The sequence below is a fragment of the Passer domesticus genome, chromosome 12 (genome assembly GCF_036417665.1).
Source record: "Passer domesticus isolate bPasDom1 chromosome 12, bPasDom1.hap1, whole genome shotgun sequence".
Classification (NCBI taxonomy): Eukaryota; Metazoa; Chordata; class Aves; order Passeriformes; family Passeridae; genus Passer; species Passer domesticus.
Genome location: NC_087485.1, coordinates 5,811,508 through 5,834,964, shown reverse-complemented (window position 1 = coordinate 5,834,964; position 23,457 = coordinate 5,811,508). Strand labels below are relative to the sequence as shown.

The 23,457-nt window shown below is 36.9% G+C and overlaps 1 protein-coding gene and 1 long non-coding RNA gene across 14 annotated transcripts in view; one reads left to right on the top strand and one right to left on the bottom strand.

Moving 5' to 3' along the window:
• The window catches only part of WWOX (WW domain containing oxidoreductase), a 475,065-nt gene that overhangs the window by 78,277 nt on the left and 373,331 nt on the right, over window positions 1–23,457 (top strand). For 12 of the 13 annotated variants that reach the window (XM_064386760.1, XM_064386772.1, XM_064386771.1 and 9 more), the window contains exon 6: window positions 15,073–15,161. In XM_064386760.1, the coding sequence (XP_064242830.1) occupies window positions 15,073–15,161 (89 nt within the window). Of the gene's footprint in view, window positions 1–15,072; window positions 15,162–18,994; window positions 22,137–23,457 lie in introns of those variants that run through there. The other variant, XM_064386773.1, reaches the window with a different exon arrangement.
• On the bottom strand, window positions 10,343–13,373 carry LOC135279698 (uncharacterized). The gene is made up of 3 exons (XR_010346918.1): window positions 13,184–13,373; window positions 12,907–12,980; window positions 10,343–12,038 (listed from the first exon to the last, which is right to left on the bottom strand). It is a non-coding gene; the product is annotated as an uncharacterized LOC135279698 (long non-coding RNA).

Below are 23,457 nucleotides of genomic sequence, written 5' to 3'. Positions count from 1 at the left end.
CATTCCTTACTGTATATTACTTTGGTAGTTTTGAGTGACAAAACCATTTAGACACTGTGGCTGTTACCATATCATGGTTTGAAAGGTAAAACAGAACATGATCATCTTTTTAATAGGAGCACTGTGTGATTCATAGGTGGTGAATATTTCATGCACTTTGCATTTGCCTTTGTGCAGGAGGGTAAATGGAAAGTAAATCCATGTGTACTTTAGACAGTAAAAAGGCATTACTTTGTTACATCATATAAACATGTAGATTTGATTCTCTCTTTACTCATGCTGTAAAAAGAAAGTTTTAAAGTGTTTAGCCATACCTGAAAATGTAAATGCCCCAGCCTAATGTAATGCTGAAAAAAAATTAAGATAAATGATACTGCATCCTTGCCACAAACTGCAGCTTGTACAAAATTCACTTTAGTTATTATACTGTGAATACGTGTGCTAAACCTCCTCTGTGTATGCACAATTTATGTTGAATGCAACATGAATCATTTTAATAGACCAAGCAAAAAGTCCCCAAAGTCAATTTTCAAATTATGAACCTTGGAACAGAATATAGCAACAATGAACAACAAATAGTTCAGATTTTACGCTGAACTACAAATGAACCATTAAAGGTACAGTATAGTCATTCAGAAAAAACACTTTTTCCATATCATCACAGTGGCTAAAAAGCATAACAAGAATATTTCTTAAAGGTCAGTTCTAAATTTTCTCTTTTTCTGTACCTTATTAAGGGGCACATTCATGAGAGCTGATGCCATGAAGGTTTTTGCATCTGTTGTGAGACTTGGATGATTCTGGTTGTTCTGGTTAGATTCTGCCTCTGATCTGCCATGTAACCTTGAGAAAGACTGGGATTAATGCTTTAAAATTCAGGAATCCATTCTGATTTGCTGCTTTAAAAAATGGCCTGGCTTCAGATGGGTCATTTGAATGGAAAACCTTTCCTCTACCTGTTTTTAGCTGTTCACTGTTACCAGGACACAGCAAAGGTGGTGGCAAAGGAGCACAGGTCTTTCAAAAGTTGGTAAGGAATTAAAATTCAACAGAAAGGAAGGAAGAGTGTTATCTAAAACTTACAAGAGTTAAAAGCATTTAAATGATTTCTCATTGCCTCATCTACTTCATTGATGGCATTTTTCATTTCTTTAATACTTTAATTTATGAAGTAATAATAGATTTAGTTGATTATATGGAGGCTGTTGATACTTAAAACAAAATTCAGTATTGTTGGAGGCTTTTCATTTTTTAAAACTTGCTTCTGTCCTCCTAAAATTGCCTACTTAATCAAAGTTTTATGAATATAAACCTCTGCTTGTTTTCTTGGCACATGCTTTTTCATGGGCCTGAGAGAATTAGTGAGTCATGCCTCGAAATGCTCTGTGGAACCTTGTGAAATTCAGTGTTCTTTAGCTGGTCAAATTTGCTGTTTAGATGGGAGAAGGCAGAATGAAGTAAAAGGGCTAAAAAATTGTGCTGCATGATGTCATGGGAAGGGAGAAAAGGGCTATTTTCAGTTAACTTTGTCAGGCATGTAGTTAAAAATAGAGATTGACAGTGGTTGTGGGCTTTTCCAGATAGAAGTACGAGAAAAATAATCCAACTGCAAAGTTCACAGCCATTGTGTCATGGTCAGTTCTGAACGTGTTCTGTAAGGTACATCATGGCTGTGAAAACTATACCTGAAAATGTTGCAAGAACTGTGGGGTTCTGTAAATTATTTGACATAGCCTGTGGAGCACAGCATAGGAACCATGGGTTTTTCATGAAAACCTGGGTAGTTCTGACTACTTTTAGCATTTATAAATTGTATAAAACAATTTATAAAATCTATTATAGAAGTTTAGAAGGTTTTTCATTGAAAATTAGCTTTCTATAATTTCTAGAAAATTTGCCTTTGCATTTAGACTGAGTCTTTGTAAGTCACTTTTTGATAATTGCAACATTTAAGATGCTGTTTTAAGCATCTCTGAAAACTGCTGTAAGTTTTTGGAAGTTAACATTTCTTCCACAGCAAAAGATAAAATCTGTTACAGATTTCCTTGAAAAATTATTTTTTCTTTTTGTGTATTTCTTAAAAGTTGCAAGTCTGCTATTAGAGTAGTAAAAAAAACAAACAAAAAAAAAGCAAGCCTTCATTGGTACTTCAGTATTTTTTCTTTCAGTCTGGCGGGGGAGCACAGCATGTTGCCATGGGGTGTTCATGGATCAAATTACATCTCAATGGAACTTGATGTATTTTGGTAGGACTGGGTTTTTACATTTACACTACTGCACGTTATTGGTGAACATTTGTAGCTCTGCAGGTGAGGGTGCTTGTACATGATCTCAAAACTTGCCCTCTGTTTTTACTGTGTGAGGATCAGTCATGCACTTGGTCCTCCCTGCAGTTACTGAGATCCAAACCAAAGACATTTTAGGGTGAGGCAGTTGCTGTTGGAGACCTAAAACCTGAATGAATTATTTCAGGGCTTTTAGTCAGGGTTCTTTATGAAGCAGATGTGATGAATTATCTGCATTTGAGGCAGAAACTCTGCCTCTTTGTTTTTTAATTTTTTTTATTTATTAGCCCCTGTGAAATTTTCAAGTGACTTTAAGCAGCCACCATAAATAAGAAACACATTCTTCAAATGTTGATAATGTTTCCTTCTCCCCTTGGTCCTTTTCTGTATGTAGTTGAACCTGAAATCCAGAGTATTGTCATCTTTAAGCAAAAGGTTTTTCTTGTTGCAGGAAAGATAATCTAGTATCCCATGGTCTTGCAGGTCACAACATTATTATCAGACTCAGAACAGAATTTTATACAGATGGAGAAAAAAGTTTCTGGATTTCTACTAATCCAGAAATCTCCAAACTCAACTAACTTTATGATGCCAAGGCAAGAAATATGTGTTGGTGTTTCTGTTTTGACTTCTTGCCTCCCATTCAGGTTTCTGACTGTATGTCAGTGACCCACAGAGGTCGAGCCAAGGTAGCTAAAATATCACATTGTGCACTCAACTGAATTCTAGGAGACAGCCTGAGCATCACAAAATGTGAAATTTATGCTGGTGAAGAGGGAGTATGGATCAGCAACACATTGATTTTAGCCAAGAATCAAATCAGCAGTAAGATCAGAGAGGGAGCCCTGTGGTTTCATCCAGACTCTGATCCACTTCATCATTCTACTCCCCAATGCTTGAGAACACCTCCAACTGCTGGACAGGTGAGGAAAAAGATTTACTACAAAAGAAAATGACAAAAGAAGTTGAAAATGCTTTTTTCTTTTTCCTGTAGATTATGAGATGTAAAAGTTATGAAAATGATGTGTATGTATGGAAAGATCTTATTTATATTCCACAAGAGTAACAGTTGTTCCAATATAATGGCAGCCCCCCTTTATTCCTCAGCATCATGTATTTTCTTCATTTTGTGATATATTATGTGGCTTTTTGGTGTAACTACACATTTAGATCCTATTGAATAGAATTTATGTGTTGCCTTATGGAAAACTTGTTTCATAATTCATTAATTATTTACTATTACTTGACCTTACAGTACATGAAAAAACCTATCCCATAACTGTAATTTCAATTCTCTCTAGTGTGAAATCAATCACATTCCACATCTCTTATATTATTTAAAATGTGAATCATGAAATGTTCCTGTGGATTTCTCCCAGGTTAGGTTTCAAACCTGAGCGTGTGGGAGATGTGCAGGCTGTCCCCTGCAGACCTGGGCCAAGCCCTGGTTGCATTGCAAACTCAGCAGAACCCTTTGCAGTGGGTGAGCTGTCCCTTCTCGTCAGTGAAACTGGGGCTGGCAAAAACCAGGAATATTTTATAAAGATCTACTTCACAGGATTTCTGTTTGCTTTGTGTACAATATTTAGGTAAGGACATAGCTTTTAACTGGTACCTCCCTATCCCCAGAACCCAAATTGTGCCAGCGATGTTACTGAACCAGCTTGATGTGTGCAGTTTGCAGTGCTGGGGGGAGCTCCTGGACAGCTGGGCAATGCTGAGCCCACTTCTGATATTTGCGTACCCTGTGCTGTGTGAGGAAGGTGATGGGGGTTGTGTTTAAATTAAAATTCAGGAACATTTGGGGAATGTTGTGGGAAGCAGCCTGGTGCACTCAGGAAAGTGATGGAAGTTCTGTTAGTGATGCTGAGATACATTTTCTGATTTCTTTGACAGTAATTTCTGAAAATACATGAGCAGATAAAAGGAGTAATCAGTTATGCACTTGAGATTTGGAGGTTACTTTTTTCCCCTAAAAATCTGCAAGAGAAGTATTATCAAACCCAAGAATTTTTAAACTATATTTTAAGCAGTAGATACATTTGCGGAACAAATTACATTTGTACCTCAGTGTGCATGAGCACAGAAGAATAAGATTTTTGTCCTTGACAAAAAAAATCTTACCTCTTATTATTAGTTGTTCCTCCTTTTGCCTTTATGCCTATATTTTTTTGCTCTATGAGACAGTTTATCAACAAAAGATGCTTTTTATCCATTTTTGTTTCAGTAGTTAAATGCCAAATGTTCTAAGTTCTAAAACATGTCCAGATTGCCAGATTGTATCTTATGCAAACCCTATTTTAGAAACATATCTATAATCATATTAAGCAAAAGCCATTCCAGCTATTCATGTATATGCTTTTATGAATCTCAGATGTAATTGACAGTATTTCATTTTACTTAAGTAACAAAGGCTTTGTGAGTATAGGTTTTCCTGATACCTGAGCAGAGTTAGGAAAAAATTCAGAGTACATGTAATATTACACAAGGAAATAAAGTTAATTTTCTTGAAATATACAGTAGGGTATATAAATGGACTTGGGGAAAAAATAGTGGAATGAAAAGTCTAATGCTATTTTCCTAAGCCACATTTGCTAAATGCAGACTTTTGCAAGGTCAGCAGTTATACTGGAGTTGAGGAGAAATGGCTTCAGTGGCTTTAACTTTACCAGTGCCCTTGATGAGGTGCAGAGTTGTCAGTATTCTCGTAAAATTCCTCAGTGATGGCTTCTTCTGTTCTCTTTATTTCCTTAAGTGAACATCTGTCTAATTGTTCACCTCCATTGCTTTAGTGCTTTCCTCATGCTTTCTCTGTTTCCAGACAATAAACTTTATTTTCTTCATAAGAATTCAGTCTACGCAAGGGTATTAGGCAGCTTGTTTGCACCTTTTAATTTCTGGAAGTTTTCCAGAAGGGCTTTTTGCTGTAGTTCCAATGGGTTCATCAGTGAATCATGTAACATAATGCAGCATTGTGTTTGGGTTTTTATCCGTTACCTTCTGTTTATAAACATCTGCTTGGAAATTTTCTTTTTGAATTTTTTTTTAATATGTTTTACATTTTTGCTATGTGGCATATGGGTAAGATACACAGTACCTGCTATTTTTTCAGGTGTTCAGGTAGGTACAGCCAGTATTTACCTTAACATTTGGGAAAAGCCTAAGCTACTTGCTTAAATCCCAAAATTTCAGTGTAGAATCTGTGCTGATTATTTAGCTGTGTAACAATATCTGTTAAATTAAAGACAATTTAATAATTGAATGACTAAATTACAACTTGGCATTAACTCTTATGGTTGCAGGATTACAGAAGGCATCTAAAAAGTCTCTCTGTCCAGTGGAGAGAGAACTGCTCACAAACTTAGTGTGCTGCTTCTCTTGTGTTCAGTTCTTTGTGCTCAGGGATTTTTTAGAAAGGGGAAAGGCAGTGTGTTTTTGGTTTTTTTTTAATTTTTAAAATTTTTGTTTTCCTCTTATCTGTAAAGTATTTGTATTAATCTCTCACACCTATTCTTCAAGCAGATATTTAAAGCTGGAAATAGGTGGTTATTATGCTTTTCCTGTTGCTTTATTTTTTGTCCTGGCACCACTTCCTTGTTTTTTATGTACAAATATAATTTTTAAGGCATATTCTTCGTCCTTCTGACCATATTGTTCATACACAAGTTGTATTTAGGAAACAAGTGTTTTTGTAAGTTTAATGATCAGAGACTGTCCTCTCTCCCTCTATATTGCTGCATGAGACAATTATTTTCTGGATTACTTTTGTTATCTTGAGATCAAAATTTTACCAGAAAATTAATGTATATTTAGTAAATGAAAATTTCAAAGCTTTTTCTCTTGATGGTACTTAAAAATAAGACACTTGATTGTGAACTTTTTTCACATTTACACTAAAACCATTTTAAAGTTTTTAAATTATAGGATGTGGTGGCCTTCTGACCCTTCCTGTCTGGGGCTGCCCCATTGTGCATCTGTAAAATACATGGTCTGGACTTTGATCTCAGCTTTTCAGACAACCTTGGAATTACCTTACCTATTTAATGATGTGTTTGGTTTTATATCAATGATTCCTGAAATGGGCCATGTTTGCACACAAATTTAATTTCAGCCTTGTTGTTTGTTCTGTTCATATTTTCTTTGTTACACCATATTTCTTTAGAAGGAAAGTAGAGAAAAACTTCCTCCTTTAGTGACCACAGATCAGGTGGCAGAAGGGCAGGTTTCCATATTCTGGTACTGATATTTTCCTGCACATGCAGAAAGACTTCATATTTTTGTTCAAGTCTATATTGTGTATATTGAGTGTATATTAAGGAGCTGATCCTGCCAACCCTTGTACAAGAAATCTTTACTAATGTGATTCAGTCCTTTTATTTAACTTTCTAAAATTACATACATATCAATGTGACCATTTTCAATGCATCTCTTAGCTTGGAAATGTGAACAGCTGGGGAGACAAAAGAGTTTGTGTATGTGTTTATTTCTTTGAGCATACTGTTCTGTAAGTTATCAATGTTATATTGTTTAAATCTAGGAAATTGTAACCATGAACTGCCAATTAAAATGGCTTAAATAGCTAATTATTCAGTTCTTTCATACCTTTGTCTCATATATTTATTTCTACTTACGTTGAGTAAGTAGAGTACAGATAATTCGTGAGTACAGAAGTGGTGACTTTTAACCATATTGATTTTTTTCCCCCTAATATTAAGAGTGGGGGGAAAGGACTGTACCTTAAATCCCTTGGCAAGCTTTGCCACCCTCGCTGAGAGCTGCAGTGCATTTTTTAAACCTGCAGACGTCACTATTCTGCCAATTAATTGTGCAGCACGCGCTGTTCCACCGCGCTCCGAGCGCAGCGAGAGCGCGCACGGCTCCACCTCGCAATCACAGCACTCGGGTTTTAATCTGAAACAATTTCATAGGTTTATTTCAGTATTCTTACTTCATTTTCAACCCTCCACTAAAGGGAAGAGCATGCTTTCCTTTCCAGCTTGTAGGAGCCATGTTCTAAGAGTTGTCTTTAATTATTAGTTATTGTTGTTTCAATACGGATTTATGAACTACTTATTTTGTGTCATTTAAAATACCATTTTTAAGCAACATTTTTCAATCTGAACACAGCTTCCAGGAGGGCAAGCTGCCCAGAACATCAGTGATCTCACAGTTATTACTTTGTGTCATATATAATCTTGTTTTTTCCTGCAACAAATAAATCTTTGGGCCTCCCTGCAAAAAACATTTGTGGTTACAGTATAATAAAAATAAACCGTTTGTCGTGACTGCAGCTGACATTTATCAGCCTATTTGTGGGTGCTCTTTCTCTCTCTGTATAATACGGAACATAATTTGTCACTTTGTAAATACATTCCAGCCTAAATCCCTGCCAGCATCTGTTAGTGTTTGAAGGATTAATGCACTGCACAGTGCATGTCTGCACTTTCAGGCAACAACGTAGCTTATGGTTATGGATCATGGGAGAACAGGGAAAAAGGGTTCATTTTGTATTTACTTAAACACTGTTGCCCTTTTGACCATCATGGTTTTCTCCTCTTGTTTGTCGTCTGGAGTGGGGATGCTGCCTTCCCTTCCCTCTGTGTGGAATCCTGCTGGAAGTTCTGTACACCACTGTGTGTGGAGCTGTACATATAAGATAACACCTCTTTAATTTTATGGGTAATTAACAGTGGTAATAATGTATAGCAATAGGGATGTTACTGGTTTAGTCCATTTAGAAATTCTCCTTTTTCCCCCATCTTCTGCCATTTCCAACAAATCCATCACCTTATTGCCTCCTGCATTGCTTCCTTCTCAGCAACACATAAACTTTTATTTAATCTTAAAAACTTCAAATAGAGGGAGTTTTTAAAAGGAAAAAAGCCTGTAGCTTCTAAATTATCGTGGTGCTGTTTGCCTTGTTGCTCTCTTTGAAAATGCATTCTGCTATCACTTGGGATGGTGCAGAATGAAAGGAATTGAAAGCATCTGAATAGGAGGCTCTCCACAGCTGAGATTCTGTTACATGTTCCCAGGCTCCCTTGATCATTCTCTAAACAAGGAGATATGTTTATTACAATGGTAAACCATACACATGTTGTTATATATTGCCAAGATTATTTGAGATTCCCCAAGATAAATTCAAATGAGCTTTACAGGAATGGGTGTTTGGAGACGGAAAGAAGTGATCTATATCCAGGGAAAGAAAAAAGAAATCCAGCTAAAAGTAGGCTCCCAAGTAATTACCCACAGTTCATGTGCATTAAGAGCTAAACAAATTCCTATTGCCAAAATCTACAGTAGATTTTTGTTTAAATGCATGTAATTTCTTGTTATTGAAGCAAATGTGTCCTGTGTGCAATGGAGCCATGTGCATCCAGAAAAAATCAGGGCATTTGGAGCGTAATTCTGAAATTATAGTCCAGCAGTTTTTGTATGTTTTTGTTCTCTCTGGTTATGGAATAAATAATATTAAAAATATCTTCAGGAGAATGACTTATTTTGCTCTTTCTAAGCATGATTTAGGATTGCTGGAGCAAAGTTTACTTCACTAAAGATATTAATTTCATAAAGAAATGCAGATGTTCTCCTTTTTTTCCTTTATAATTATCTTCAGAAGATATGAAAGGCCAAATTTACAGAGATACTGATCTAAGAGTTAACTAATGTAAAGATTATGAAATAACATTATTGCTTATTGTAGTGGTAAGTGGTATTTATTGCAGAAGATTTATTAAAAAAGGATATTAAAATCTGAAAAATGAAGCAACCACAAAGAAAGGAATGAGTGTATGTGTAGACATTTGCTAATAGAAAGAGATAAAGTTCTAAAACTATTGGGAAATTTAAAATGGTGATTGCATGATAAGTCAAGTATACAAACTGTACCTGGAGACTTGAGTCCCATTTTTGTATTTGGATTTTAAATTATAAGTAAATGAAGTATTTGGATGAAGGAAAAACATTTCTGTGAACAGTGATTTGTTTAAATGTGAGACCAAATGCCAGGTTGGTGTATGCCATCCTAAGAAGCTGAAGCTTCCTGTCAGGCCATCTTCATCACTTTTCCACATCTCTCACCTTCACAATTTCAGGCTTTTTTGGCTCAGAATTCCAGGCAATTGCAACTTTTAGACATTAATTTGCAGGACAATCCTACAACAGCTTGAGGGCTTCAGGTTTTTCTGAAGAGGCCTCTCAGTTGTAGATGATGCCAGAAAGATAAACACTGTTCTCTGCCAAACATCCAGAATTGTTCTGGAGAAGGGATAGAGACAAAGAAAACAATGATACTAATAATTTATTCTTCATGACAAAGTGTTGGTCCAAGGCTGATCAGTAATCTGAGCAGTTTGCAGGCTCACACTGACCTGTTAAATCTTGGTCTGTGTGCTGTTCTCTTGACTTGGATGAAGGCAACCCCTGCAGGAATTCCATTTTTGTGAAAATCAGGAAGATCTAGTTACTTAAGCAGGAAGAACCAAGCTTTACAGATGAATTTTTGGGAGAGGTCACACACAGCATCAGACTATGACAGGATTGAGCAAGAAGAATAATGGAAAAATTTACACCACTAAATTACACTGAAATACAGGTAGAACAAACACATCAGGAAATAGTGAAACCGAGTATTACTAAATACTTTTTTTTCTAATGAAAGAATGGAAATCCTTTTCATCTCTGCTTTTCATGAAGAATCAAGTTAGTCCCAGCTGTTTCCTTGTACATCTCATAAACGGGTTAGTAAAGTGGTTAATATTTGGAAAAATTGATTTGTGTTGTCTTGCAGAAAGTCAGTGGAAAATTGAAAGTACTGCACAAATACTGCTGATACTGGGGGGAGGAGGAGCAGGGGTGGAAACTATAAAAATTTGTGTAAAAATGTTCCACCATAAGGTCTTCTAAGGAACTTTTTCAATGAATCCCAAAGGTAGCAGAGGAACACATTATTAGAGCATCTTCCAGAGGTGCTGGACTGCTCTAAAAGCAGTGGAGCATCCATCCCCATCAGCTCCCAGGAGCTGCAGAGCATTCAGAGCACGCAACCAGCTGAAGCTGCCATTGCATAAATACAGTTTTGCATGAAGTACCAAATGTTGACTACATTAGGGACAATAACATTTGCAGTCCTAATCCTGAGTGAAAGCCTTTTTCCCCATTAGGTACCCCCATAAATAGTGCATGGCACTGGCTATTGACTGTCATAAGCCATGTGTCAAATTGTCAGATGTGCTTCTAAAACATCCCCTGCTCCATCCTCAACGTGGAAATATGAGTTTATGTGGGCATTGCTTGTCATGTGCTGAGATTTGGTTATTTGTTTACCTATATCCAGATAATTCCACAGATTTTTCATCAGCTTTGATATAAAATTCTTTTTTTTTCACCCAAGATTTTCTTTCTCAGACAGCCTGTCAGAACTATCTGCATTCCAAGACGTTGTCATGAAGATTTTTCTGTATTAAATTAAACCACTTTTTACCAATTGATTGTACTTTCAGTTCCTCAAAGTCAGATATTCCTGTTATTGTGCCAAGTATTCAGTTTCGAATTAAGGACTTTTAAACATTGAAGATGTACACACACTATTTTCTGAGAGTAAAATTCTACAGTAAATTGTGTAGTGTCCACTCTGGTACATTTTAAGTAGGCCCTCACAAAATGACTTGTACTTACATAAGATACAGAGGCTACAGCATATTTATTAAGACTCTTCAACTCTGTAGGAAACTGGAGCAGTCAGAAGTAATGGTGTCTGCTGAAAGATTCTTTATCATATGAATTTACTTTTAGTCATCTATTATTTATTTCAGCTATTTTATATGCCATTATAATAAATATTATGACAGAGAAAGCTTTTATGCTTCAACTTATTGTACTGCTCTTCACTTCCTTGCAATCCTTCAGGAAAATGTAGCTATGCTTTACCTATATTTAACGTAAATCATCACTTACATTTGAATGAAAAATTCACTATGAAAAAAGGCTCCTTCTTCAATACCAAGACACAAATGCACAATCATGTTTACTGCCAAACTGCTCTACCATGCAGTGTTCATTTTTAAACAATTTTTAGGCTGTAAAGTGAATGCATTGCATATAGTGAAATAGCTGGCTTTCTGGGGGTTTTCACTTTTGTGTTACTTTCTGGCTCAATAAGCATTTTTCTAGCATGAGTGCAAAGTATAGCCAATTGCAGTTAAGCATTTTTAATATTTTTTCTCCAATAGGGAGCAGCTTACATACAAAACTGAATAAGCTGTTTTCTGGGGCTGTATAGAGTAATGAAACTTACCTGGAAATATTGATGAAAGGCTTTTAGAACTGAGTGTGAAACATGAAATGCAAGATAAATTTTTTTTCTTTGGACTTTTCTAAGTGTAATTGTGTTGGGTTTAGAAGAGGACTTGTTTGGAACTGGAGATTGATTTGCCTTTGGCTGTTTCTTCAAATGCACAACGTTGATGCCTGGACATTGTTAGCCTTGAACTGCTTGTTGGGCTTCATGAAATACAAATACCCCCATCCCAAACTCAAACCTCTCAGCTGGTTCTGGCTGACCTGGATTTCTCAGGTTCAGCAGACAGCAGAAGTGTCTGTTCTCCGCTCCCCTTATGTCTGTTCTCCTTTGCAGAGCTGGTCTGACTCTAGTCCTGAAGGGGTTTTGTAGGTGGGACTTCTGTGCTGGGTATCTGCAGCAAGGGCAGCAGTTCATTTTGCACAGCTTTTCAATGGCACCACGTAGTTATGAGCCTGTGGTGTAGAAAAGAGCTCTTTTAAATTATTCTATAATCATTTCAGTATCTACTTTCTCCTTAAATGATGTAATTGAAAATAAAGTAGTAGAGGGAACATTAATACTTTTTGTCAATTTAATTTTCAAAATTCTGGAGTTTCCTGCCTTAGTGTATTGATATGATGATGGCAGTTTAAAGACTGTCTCCTGTATTTGAGAATGTGGCAAGTCTCATTTAAGGTTTCACAACATAAAATGAGGCATAATTCAGTACTGAAAACATGTGAAGTGAAGTAGTGAGAGACATCAACATAATACAATTATGACACATTAGATCAGGATTTGCAGCATACCATTACCAATCAGTTCTGACTGCAGAGAACAATTACAGTTAAGATGCCTTTTAGCAAAAATGATTTTTAGTTTTATTTTTTATTAAAACCCCCTGTGCTTTTGTATACATATCACAATATGTGACACCTAGGCTTCTAGAGAAAGAGAGAAAACATTATAACAGAGGTAATTCTGAGCTACTGTAAGAAAACAAACATAAAACCTTCTGCTTGTCATTTACAGGGATATTCTTACATTATTAAGAACATAACTTGCAAGTATATTGCTTTATTCATAAGTTTTTTAAAAGAGGTATTGTGATATAAGTAACAGTGGGAAAATTTGAATAAAAAAGAATTGATACTAAGGGTTTAGCATTTCACAGTCTCAAACTGTAGTAGGAATTGGTGGTCTACAGAAAATCTCTGGGGTGAGAGGTGCTGGATTCTCAGTTGAAGGGAGAATCTGAAATACAGAAGTTGGGGAACTTGCCTAAACTCATGGTCCATTAAAGTGATTTCTTCCCCAGTTATGCTTGGAGAAAACACTCACATCTGGCTTCTTGAGCACCTTCAGAAGTTGTGTCAAGTTCTGAGTGCTTTGGATGTCCCATTCTCCAGTTTTTCCTGTGAGGAAAACAAAGTAAATGTATTTGTCTGTGCTCAGTATGTGCCTTCTGTGTATGTGAAGGAAATACTGGCTGCAACCATCAAGGTTTTAAACAGCAAAAGCAGGGAAAAAGTTGAAAAAATTTTATGACTTTTAAATTTCTGATTTTTATGTTTTCAATATATTAATCCCCAAATCAGACCAATCTGAATCGTCTTACCTTCTATTTTAGAAAGTATTTTGAAGGCTTCATACTTTCTTTTTTATTTCTGGACTTGAAGTACAGACACCTTTTCTGTTCTTGGACTCAGCAGCAGAAGCCTAATGCATGACACCAAGAGGAAAAGCATTACCCGAGTGATGTTGTGTGGACTTGAATCCTTGTCCCCAAGAGGACAGTAGCTGGCAACTTGTAGTCTAGTCTGTTGAACTACTTGATTATTATGTTTTTGACCCCCTTATGTCCTTGTATTTGTATCATTCTTGTCCTTTTACCCTTGGGAGAGACAGGAGAATGTTTCAACTGAGGAAAGCAGAAGCAAAGTAAACCCAACTATGCACATGACTTCTGTAGTGAGTAAACAGCTTTGAGCTGCAGAGAAGAGAAATTGTTCTGCAGTTCTGTTGCATAATGCAAGGCAGCATCATCTTTCTCAAGTCTCTGGCCATCAAACAGAAGAAAATATTTACCCAGTGGGGCAAAATGAATTCCAGAATGATTTGCATCTTGTGGGAGTAAAAAACTCTCTGTAACAAAGTTTGGTTTAGCATTTTCCAACTCCAGCAATCAACACTTTCTATGGAGACTGAACCTGTTGAAATTTTAGTTGTATTTATTTTGCTGTCCTGATAAGTCTGGCTGGAATGGGACAAGAGGAATTGGAGTGATGATATTCTGTTTAAACCAAACCTGTAAGGTAGCTGTAGCAGGCAGAATGGGTACTAGCAAAATAGAAAACAGATGCAGGGAGAAAAGTGACAGATGTAATGAAATGGGGAAATCAGATGGATCACTTGAGACTGGGAGACAATGGGAGGCTCTTCCTGACTTCCTTCTGTGCTGACTTGTGTGCTGTGTCCTTTCATTCCTCCAGCAATGCTCATGGTGTAACCTTGTAATCCCAGCAGATCCCTGGTACAACCACCAGCTGCTGGGTTCTGTGATGACTGTAGTGTTGTGATGAAAATAGGGACACATCTTGTGGTTCATTTTGTTCTGAGATTTAGAGTTTGAAAATATCTGGAAACAGGGATCTTAAAGCTGAAAATTGTGTTTTGGGATGGTGTGTCCTCTCCTAGGTGAAAAGTTTGCTTTAGGTATAATCAGAATTTATTTGGAAGACACAGAATCACAGAATGATTTGGGTTGGGCCTTAAAGCCCATATTTTTCCAACCCCCTGCCATGGGCAGGGACACCTGCCACTATCCCAGGTTGCTCCAAACCACATCCAGCCTGGCCTTGGACACTTCCAGGGATGGGGAGTCCAAAACTTCTCTGGGCAACCTGTGCCAGGGCCTCCCCACTCTGACAGGGAAGTGCATTTATAATAGGTCCTGGTAAACTCTTACTGTATAAAGCACTGTGTAGACTGATCTGTTATTTTCTGTAGTAATTTTATACTGTCCTTTATATCACCTACTATGAAAAATAGATTTTTAAAAATTAATATGTGCCAATCTCAAGTTAGCTGAGTAATTTAATAGAGTATTTACTGGTCTTTTTTTCCTATTGGTATGGTTCCAAAAAATAGCATGTATTGAGAATAGCACTTACTCTACTTTTTATTTCATGGGTTACATAAGTTTCACTGTCAAAATCAAAGCAAAAAGATACCTATTAACCTTAACACTGCCTTGAGTCCATTCATTGCATTATATAAAGCTGTGCATTACATAGTGTTTGTTTTCAGCAGAATCACCAAATCACAAATGCTACTTTTGGCACTAAATGTTGTGCTTGTCTATCCCTTTTGATGATTTGTATTCACTCTGGGGTTATAATGTTAAACAAGGGAATCAGACAAGTTTCATAACACATTTACTGTAACGTGATACTGTGAACTGAACTTGCCGTTATTTATCCTTTTTTATATTTTCTCTTGTTCTAGCATAAAGCCAAGGTAGAGGCAATGACCTTAGACCTTGCTTCTCTTCAGAGTGTGCAGCACTTTGCTGAAGCATTCAAATCCAAGAATCTGTAAGTACTCAGAAAATTAGATGTAATAATTTCTTGTTATTTTAATGTCTTTATCAGCTGAGCACAGTTGGCAGGATCACCATAGTTGGATGGATCACCAACTGCAGTGAGTGAATAATCTTTTCACAGGAATTTTTTTCAATGTAAATTAAAGATCATTTGTTTTCATGCAAAAAAAAATAAATTAGAGCTCTCCTATTTTTTGGTGTGTAGTCCCACTTTTAAAGGGCTTTTTTACCCTGTGGCTGTTGAAAAAGACCAAAGCTGAATTGCATAAAGACAGCTCAGGCAACTGTTAACAGTTTGGCAGTGGTTTGGAAGAGGTCAGAGATGAACAATTAGTGCACTCCTTGTCTTACTTTGTTTTCTAACCTTCTCTTTCTCCTGTTCCTTTTTAAAGCTTTAAAAAACTACAGCCCTATGAGCCAGACAGCTCCATTTTCCAGACCTGTATGTAGAATAGTCCACAACAAAAAAAGAAAAAAAAAGGAAAAAAAAAGGGGAGAGGTTGTGATAATGACATCACTTAACAATAGACAAATTTATATGGAGATAACCAGGTTAGATTCCAAGTGGTTTGTTTAATTTAGCTTGAACAGAGCAATGACTGTCTGAATTGAAGAAATTATTTGAAAGCTTTTAAGTTCCAAGTCTTGACAATAAATCCCACACTTTGTGCTTTTATCCACAGTTTGACCCATTGATTGTTGTGAGTATTCAAACTTAGCTATTTTCTGCAAGTATTTCTGTAACTGATATGCATCTTACTGTTCTTCTCCAGAGAATATGACCTCTTAGCTTTGAAAATACATTGTCGTAGAGAAAATATGTAACAAAGAGTGTTTTTTTCCCACTTTTGAAACACTGCCAAAGCTAAATCTCACATGAATAGACAGATGACATTTTAGTACTTATAGGTCTTTTAGTTTCAAAGAATTGTCAAAACTGACTTCTAACAGAATTTCTTTACTGCCAAAATCCTTAGTATCAATATTTTCTTATCATGTCATCTTCATATATTAAAATTTCTTGAAAGACAAATCCTTGCAGTATTGCTGCTTTACTACAAACTTGGTTTTGTGGTGTGAGAGCAGTAAGTGTTTTAATTTAGAATCTTCATGCTTTTAATATGCTGCATTTCTTTAAATGTGTGGTGCAGTGGAAAGTCAAAACCCCCCTTCTTCCAAATGGAGCTCTTACCCTGATTTGTGTGTTGTAGCTCATACCATGGTTGTCCTAGCTAGTCCATTAGGTATGCATGTTTATAAATCCTTGAAAGTGAACAGTTTAAATCAATTTCTCCCAGAGAACTTAGGAAATGAGAAGATGCAGAATGAGTAAAACCTGTTTTGTTTTTGTTGGCATACCCCATTCTACCAGTGTAGGTCTGTTAAGCTGCATTGTCAGTGATGGACAGGCTTTACTCACTTTTCACTCTGATTTTATTTGGAAAATAATTTAGTAATAGACAGCACTCAAAGCCTTTGCCTTTCCTTCAGGCCTTTCTGTCTTAAATGTGTGCTCAGATGTGCCTGTGTCTGGTAGGGCTCATCCAAGTATTATGTGGAAGTCCATGTTCTGTATCTGTTGTGAGACTTGTAGGGTTTTGACCAAAATGAATTTCCAGTTATATTTTGTTTAAAGTCTGGGGCTGGATGGAAACCAGGCCCCACACACTGCCTGCAGCACTGCATCTTTTATCTGGTGCAGATACAGAAGAGTCACCTTACAGCCATCTGCACTGGCAGGAGGGTGCACTGGGAGACCTAGCAGGTCTTTCTGGCCTCTGATTTTTTTTGTGATTTAACTATGTCTGGGTAAGTTTGGAAAATCACTTATATGGCAGAGGCATCTTCTTGCTGCAGTGGTGGCTGATGAGTTTTGCAGCCCTGGTGAGCGCTGGTGACCTTTGTCTGTCTCCTTGCTCGTTGGCTTTGCCACAGTGTCCAGAGGCTTTTGTCACGTTGGGGATTCCTCTGCACCTGTGGCTTTGTGAGCAACTGGAAGGAATCTTACAGGCTCCAGTGACAGACTGAGCCTTGCTCTTTATGCTTGGGCCAGTCTTGTCAGTTGGCAGCCAAAATTTCTGAAATATCCTGTAGGAGAAGCACATTTTGCTGGAGTCCCCCCCTTTCCCATGAGGGACCTGTCACTCCTGTCAGTGAGTGTAGGAAATACCTTAAGAGAAGAGGGTTTTCTTTCTCTTACAGATTTCTCAACAATAAAAGAGGTAGGAAAAGCAAATAAAGTGGGTAGTTTTTATTTTTTTATTTTTGTTCCCAAACGAAACTATCATTTGAGTTCTGAGCTGTCTAGATCTTGGTTTCTGGGAGAAACTACAATACGTCTAAAATGTCAAGGAGAAATTTTACATGATCTCACACATTTTAATAAAGACCTGTATTTTATTTCTCACAGCATTTAATGTAAAGAGGCCTTTAGTATTCAGTAGTGAACATCTTCAACTTCTCTGTGCCAGGAGTGATATTCTCTGTTTAATTTCTCCAGTGCACTGTTGGTTTCTGGGACATTGGTATTTTCCAGAACCTGTTGTCTTGGTGACATACAACCTACTAACTGAAAATTTCTAAAATAGATAATAAATAGGCATGCCTCCTGAAATTCTGCTTTTCTGACACACTTTGTGGCTGTAGGTGCTTTTTTTTGTCAGCAGATGTAAAGTTGTGCTCATTGTGACATCACAGCCTGGGACCCTGTTTTTGCCTAGTTGATAGCAATTGGAAAATAGTCTTGAAGAACAGATCTGCTCCTAGATGAGGAAACTTAAATGGAACAACTTCAGAAAAAGGATCCCTAAATTTGATTGAGTTAAAACCTTTGCAGCTGGGGAAGCTGGGGGTGTTTGTATTGCAGAGAGCAGAGGGGAAATTGCTGAAACTGTGAATCTCTTGCCTTAATCAAATATGTTGTAGAGAAAAAAAAAACTTCTTGAATGTGCTTGGGAATCTGAGAGATTGTGGAAACCCCGTGAAGAATGAAGAAATGTCATCCTCTGCTCAGCAGGAATTTAACAGGGCTGGTTGCATACAGAAAACAAATGATGCAACAGAGGGAGCCTTGAGAAAAGCATAAATAATAAACGGGAGGAAAGAGTTACTCTGAAAAGAAATATTTAATTTGAATTGGAATAGCACTTTAAAGGCTAAGGCTAAGAAGCCTTCCCCGTTTGAAAGTAAAAGTCAGATGATTCATCTATAAATTATCATACTTCTGAGATTTGGTAGAAATCTTTTATTCCTACATGGATTTGTTAGGTGTTGCAGACTTGTCCACAGATAAAATCTGAGCTCTGAATATATAAACACAGGTAAATTATGCCATATTCCTATAAATATATTCTAGAAAATCCTTCCTCCTCTCAGAAAAAAAGAGGATTTTTCTTTGTTTGCATTATCTATACTCTTGAGTTGATACAGCTGTTTCTCTTTCTCAGACTTTTTTATCCATGCAGAAGGGTTTTGCTGATTATTTTAGATCCTGCAGTTCTGTGATTCCAGCACTCAAACCTTCTCTAGGAGTGCCCTCCATTTTTTTCTGATCTCACAGTTAGAAGGATTCAGTGGGCAAAATAAGGTAAAAACCTAAATTAGCTGGATCTCCCAAAGTCAACTCTGGGAGAAGACAGAATAAAACAATATTGGATATTGCTGTTTAATATTTAATCTAGCATTGTAGCGCAACCTGAACACAGTGTGACTAACACATAAAATGAATGTCCAATAAAAGAAAATAGTCCTCAAGGATTTCTAGCAAAAAAAAATTTGGAGAAAGCTGTCTTTTAGTATTCAGTATTTCTGTTTTGTTTTCTGCAGAGACATTCCCCACTGGATATTTCCACCGGGAGTGAATGAGCTCCATCTTCCTTCCTTGTCAAGACAGTGCTAACGTTAGGATGAGAATGGGAAAAGAGATCTCAGTGCACCTAAATGGCTGGACTTGTTCAAGTTGCTTCTTTAATATGTATCAAGTCTTTCCCCTCTGCTGGTTTCCAGCTCAGGCAGTTCATTGAATGTCTCTGTTATGGAAAGTCAAATAAATGATCTGTTTATAATAATGTTCTGGGCTAAGATGGATTTGGCATGAGCTGTTTTTTGTGCAGCTGGCAGAGGCAGACCAACCAATCTTTCATATTAGTGTTTTGGAACTAAGAAACACAGAATTGAATCTGCTATTCATTGAGTGGGCATGATGTGAGGAATGATGGTTGGTATTAATCCCCCTTACAGACAAAATGACAACTCTCCTGTGATTGTATAGAACACAGCATTGGAATTCAGTCAGGGGCAGAGTTGGGTGGTTCAGGGTCTGTGGAATTGGTGTTTGTGTAGGAGTGGAGACTTGTGGATGTGGCACCTTGGTTTCTATTTCTCAGTTTGATCATACCATACTTGGCTGAAAGCTGCATACTTTAACTGGGGGACAGCACTGATGTTTCAGTTCTAAAACTCCCAGGACTGGACCTGTTGCCAATATTTGCAGCCATGGTGTCCTGGCATTTGCCCAGACCTCATCAAAAGAGCACTTCCATGATCAAAACAGCAGGCAGGAGTGAGCAGTAAAGTTATAGATGAAATTTTATGTGCATTTGTACTTTTCAGTGGTGCATGGTGCCACTTGGTTTGAATTAAAGTTATCGTCTGCCAAACAGTAAGGCTTTAATTTAATGTTCTCAATGTTTGAGAGAAAAAAGCTGAAGTAATCCTGAAAAATCTTGAATTACTCCAAAGACATGAAATAATGTTTGCCAATAGCTACTGCTTAGAATTTTCTGAATTGTTAGGAGCAATTCACAATTATGCAGGACTTCCAGATGTAGATCTTCACTGCAGTTACTTTCCTATACTTTAAAACAAGATTTTTATTTTGTGGTAAGAATTGGCATATGCTAACAGTTTACTCACTAATGATGTGTGTAGAAATATGGAAAAGACAGCAGTTATGAATTATGGCTCTCCATTTGGAAGTTTAGTCTTTTCTTATTTTCCTAACCAGACCCAGAATGGAGTGGGCCAGGTTTTCAGCTGGCCTCCTTAGCTGAGGCCCCAAACTCTGTAGCTGCATTCATTTTTCATGCTGCAGGCAGAAGTGTGCTGAAACCTTGCAGGTGCAATTAAGATTTCGGAGCCTGATGAAAAGTCAATCCAGAATATTATTTTTCTGCATTTTCTTATTATAACTGACATATTGCAGGTGTTTTTTTTTAATTCCAGTTGAATGACAAATCATAGATACTGTGTGTTAAATTCTATGCATACCTGAGCATACATATGTAAAAATGGGATCTGCTTAGCAAGTTGTTACAAATATACCTTAAAAGGTCTGGAAAAAAAATAATATATGATTCAGATGAATTATCAGTCGTGCCATTATGCCAACATGTTTAATGATTGTATAGTCCATGTATCTCTATCAGACATGATTGTTGCCACTGCTTATTGTCTTTCCAAACCTGAACATGTTTTATATCACTGTACAACTCTGTTAACTCTTTGCCATTAATAGAATTACTTTCTGTGAATAAAAACTAGTGACAGTTAGATTTTACATTTGTTTTCTCAGCTTAGAGTATGGTTGGCATCCTGGCAGTGCCACCAAGGCACAAACTTCTGGACAATATTGTGCATTTTGAGATATCAAAAAATACCCTAATTGAATTAGGAAACATGCATAGTTCAGAAGTTACTGTTGCAGACAGCACATATCATAAATTTAAATAAGATCAAAGGCTGACTACATTTGAAACGTACATAATAATATTAGGGTAATTTTTTTTTTTCTCTTTGTGGTAATGCTGTGCCTTATTAAAGCCTAGGGATTGGTTTTCTGCATAAATAGTTTTTCTTTTTCTTCTTTTTCTTCTTTCTTCTGTTTTAAACTCTTGTACACAATTACCCCTTTGTGGTAGCATGTGTCAAGTCATGTGGATCCAAAAACTATTTCCAATACTTTATAAATTAAAAATCTCAAAATCTTATGTTCTTCCCCCTTTTCCTGGAGGCAGAGATCCTGAAGTTTTAATCAGATCACCTTTCCTTTCATCTGCTCTATCACGGAAATACTTTTTGCCTCAGAATATTTAATTTTTTTTGTTTTAAGTAAAGTCCATATTACTTCACCATTACTTTGGACACTTTGCACTCACTTCACTCTGCCCTAATGAAGAAACCTTTGCTCCCTGGTTGTTCTGGTGCACATTTTCAGCCATTTCTGTGCCTAAATCCAGGGTGAGTCTAAGATAGCTTGGGGCTCTGTTTTCTTAAAAAAATCCACAAGATGCACCAGCTGTGAAAGCTGTTTTGAGCATCTAAATAAGTAAAATATGTATGATTAATATGATTAATAACTGATTAAAACATATTCTGTCACAAATATACCAAGGATCTTTGAGCATTATGGATTAATGGGTTTTGAGAAGCTCTGTGCATTTAATTGATGTTGCCTTCTAAAATTCTGAATTATAAGGCCAGAGTATTTAATTACATATACATTAAAATATATTTAGTCTATTTAGTTAAATGCTTTCTAGAGGAGATAATTAAAACACAGAAGGCAGAGTCTTCTGCTACTTGGGTAGAGAAGCATCACTGCAGGCCTGAGAATGGCCACGGATCTTAGAATCCAAAAATTTGTGTAATAGACTGAGAAGGTTGTGTTTCTTTATTAGCTGTTGCCCAAAATCCCAGAGGATGTCAAAGTACATTAATTTCCATCACAGCATGGAATCTTTCAGGTCTGAATGGCAGCACACAGCTGCTGTAGGGCTGTGTGTGAATTCTGTTACAGCTCTATAATCTCTGGGCAAAACAGGGAAGAGTCATTGGCAAGTGAAATGTTCAAACTCCTTGAGGTGTTTTATTCTTTGAATGATCCACCATGGTTCCAAAAACGTTTTCCAAGGGTTTAGCTGTTTTCAAGTGAAAATATTACAAATATGTAATAAAAGTAGTAATAGATCATTTTTTTGAGTTGTAGTTTTCTTTTTCTAAAAGTTTCTTATTGTGTGCAAACAAAATTTGTATACTTAGAAGTAGATGCAGAAAAAAAAATCCATAGTTATTACAGAAATGAATATTTCTTTAGGTCTGGCTTATGCTTTTTTTGTGACTACATGTGAATGTGTGTAAATAATGATTTTCTGACAGACTTTGAACAAGATGCACTTTGAGGCAGCAAGTGTCCTTAGGTGGGCTGCTGGATGAAAATGACCAGATTCTGGATATTTTCATTGCTGTTGTCTCTCATTAATTTCTGAAGGTGCAGGACGATGTGGGGTTATTTTGGTAGTTTTCCCCTCACTACATATGGAAGAAAAAATAATAAAGGGAAAACCATGACTAATGGATGTTTTGTGTTTAGTTCCAAATCAGTTGAGACCTCTGCTCCTTCTCCAAACATTTGTGAAACTGTACACTGAAGCTTCCAGAGGGGCAATGAGTAATGATTGAGGGATGGTTGACCTCTATGGCAGTAGGCAGATGATGTATTAGGAAGGCACAGGAGCAGCTGCTCATGGTCATTCCCATGGATGTGTTATGAAGAAAGAACCAGAACAGTTTCAGTCCACTCCCATTAATCCCTTAGAAGTGGGGCAAAAGTATTTGCTGATCAACAGTGTCAAATCCTGGAAAGAAATCCAGTAGGATGAATTGCAGAGAATTTTGCTTGCTTCTAGCAGGAGGTCATCCATCAGGGCTCTAAGTCCTGTGTTAGAGGCTTGCCTTAAAATGAAGCCTGTCTGACAAGGATCCACATTTCTGTCAGCTGGCAGTTGGCAGTAAGGGTATTTTTGCTGACCTTTTAGCCAATAGTTTTAGAAAAAAGGGAAGTTAGACATTAAGCATTTTGTTTCTGAAAGTTATTGAGTCAAGCAGTGCTTTTTTTCTTTCTTTTACATTGAACCAGTAAACATTTAAATATTTTTGTGTCAGTATTAGATTATATATGGTTCTGAGTTTTCCTGCTGCTGTCTGAACCCTGACTTAGTGATTTTCTTGTTGTTTGGTTTCCTGTCAGTACTGTTTGTAAAACTGAGGGGGGATTTCTGGAGATTGTTGTTTAATTCACCCATTTTCTGGAGAGCCATAAGCTTCCCTTTCCTGTAGGGTATTCCCTGTGTGCATCTAGGCATTCCCTCATGGAAAGAAGCACAACTTTCTAACTTTCAGAGAAAGCAGCCTGGGTGTTCAGGGTTATGGGCTGGAAAAGTTTGGTGGGCTGTGACTTTGCTTCTTTGTGGAAGAGAAGTCACAGCTCTGCCTTCTTTACTGGCCGTGAC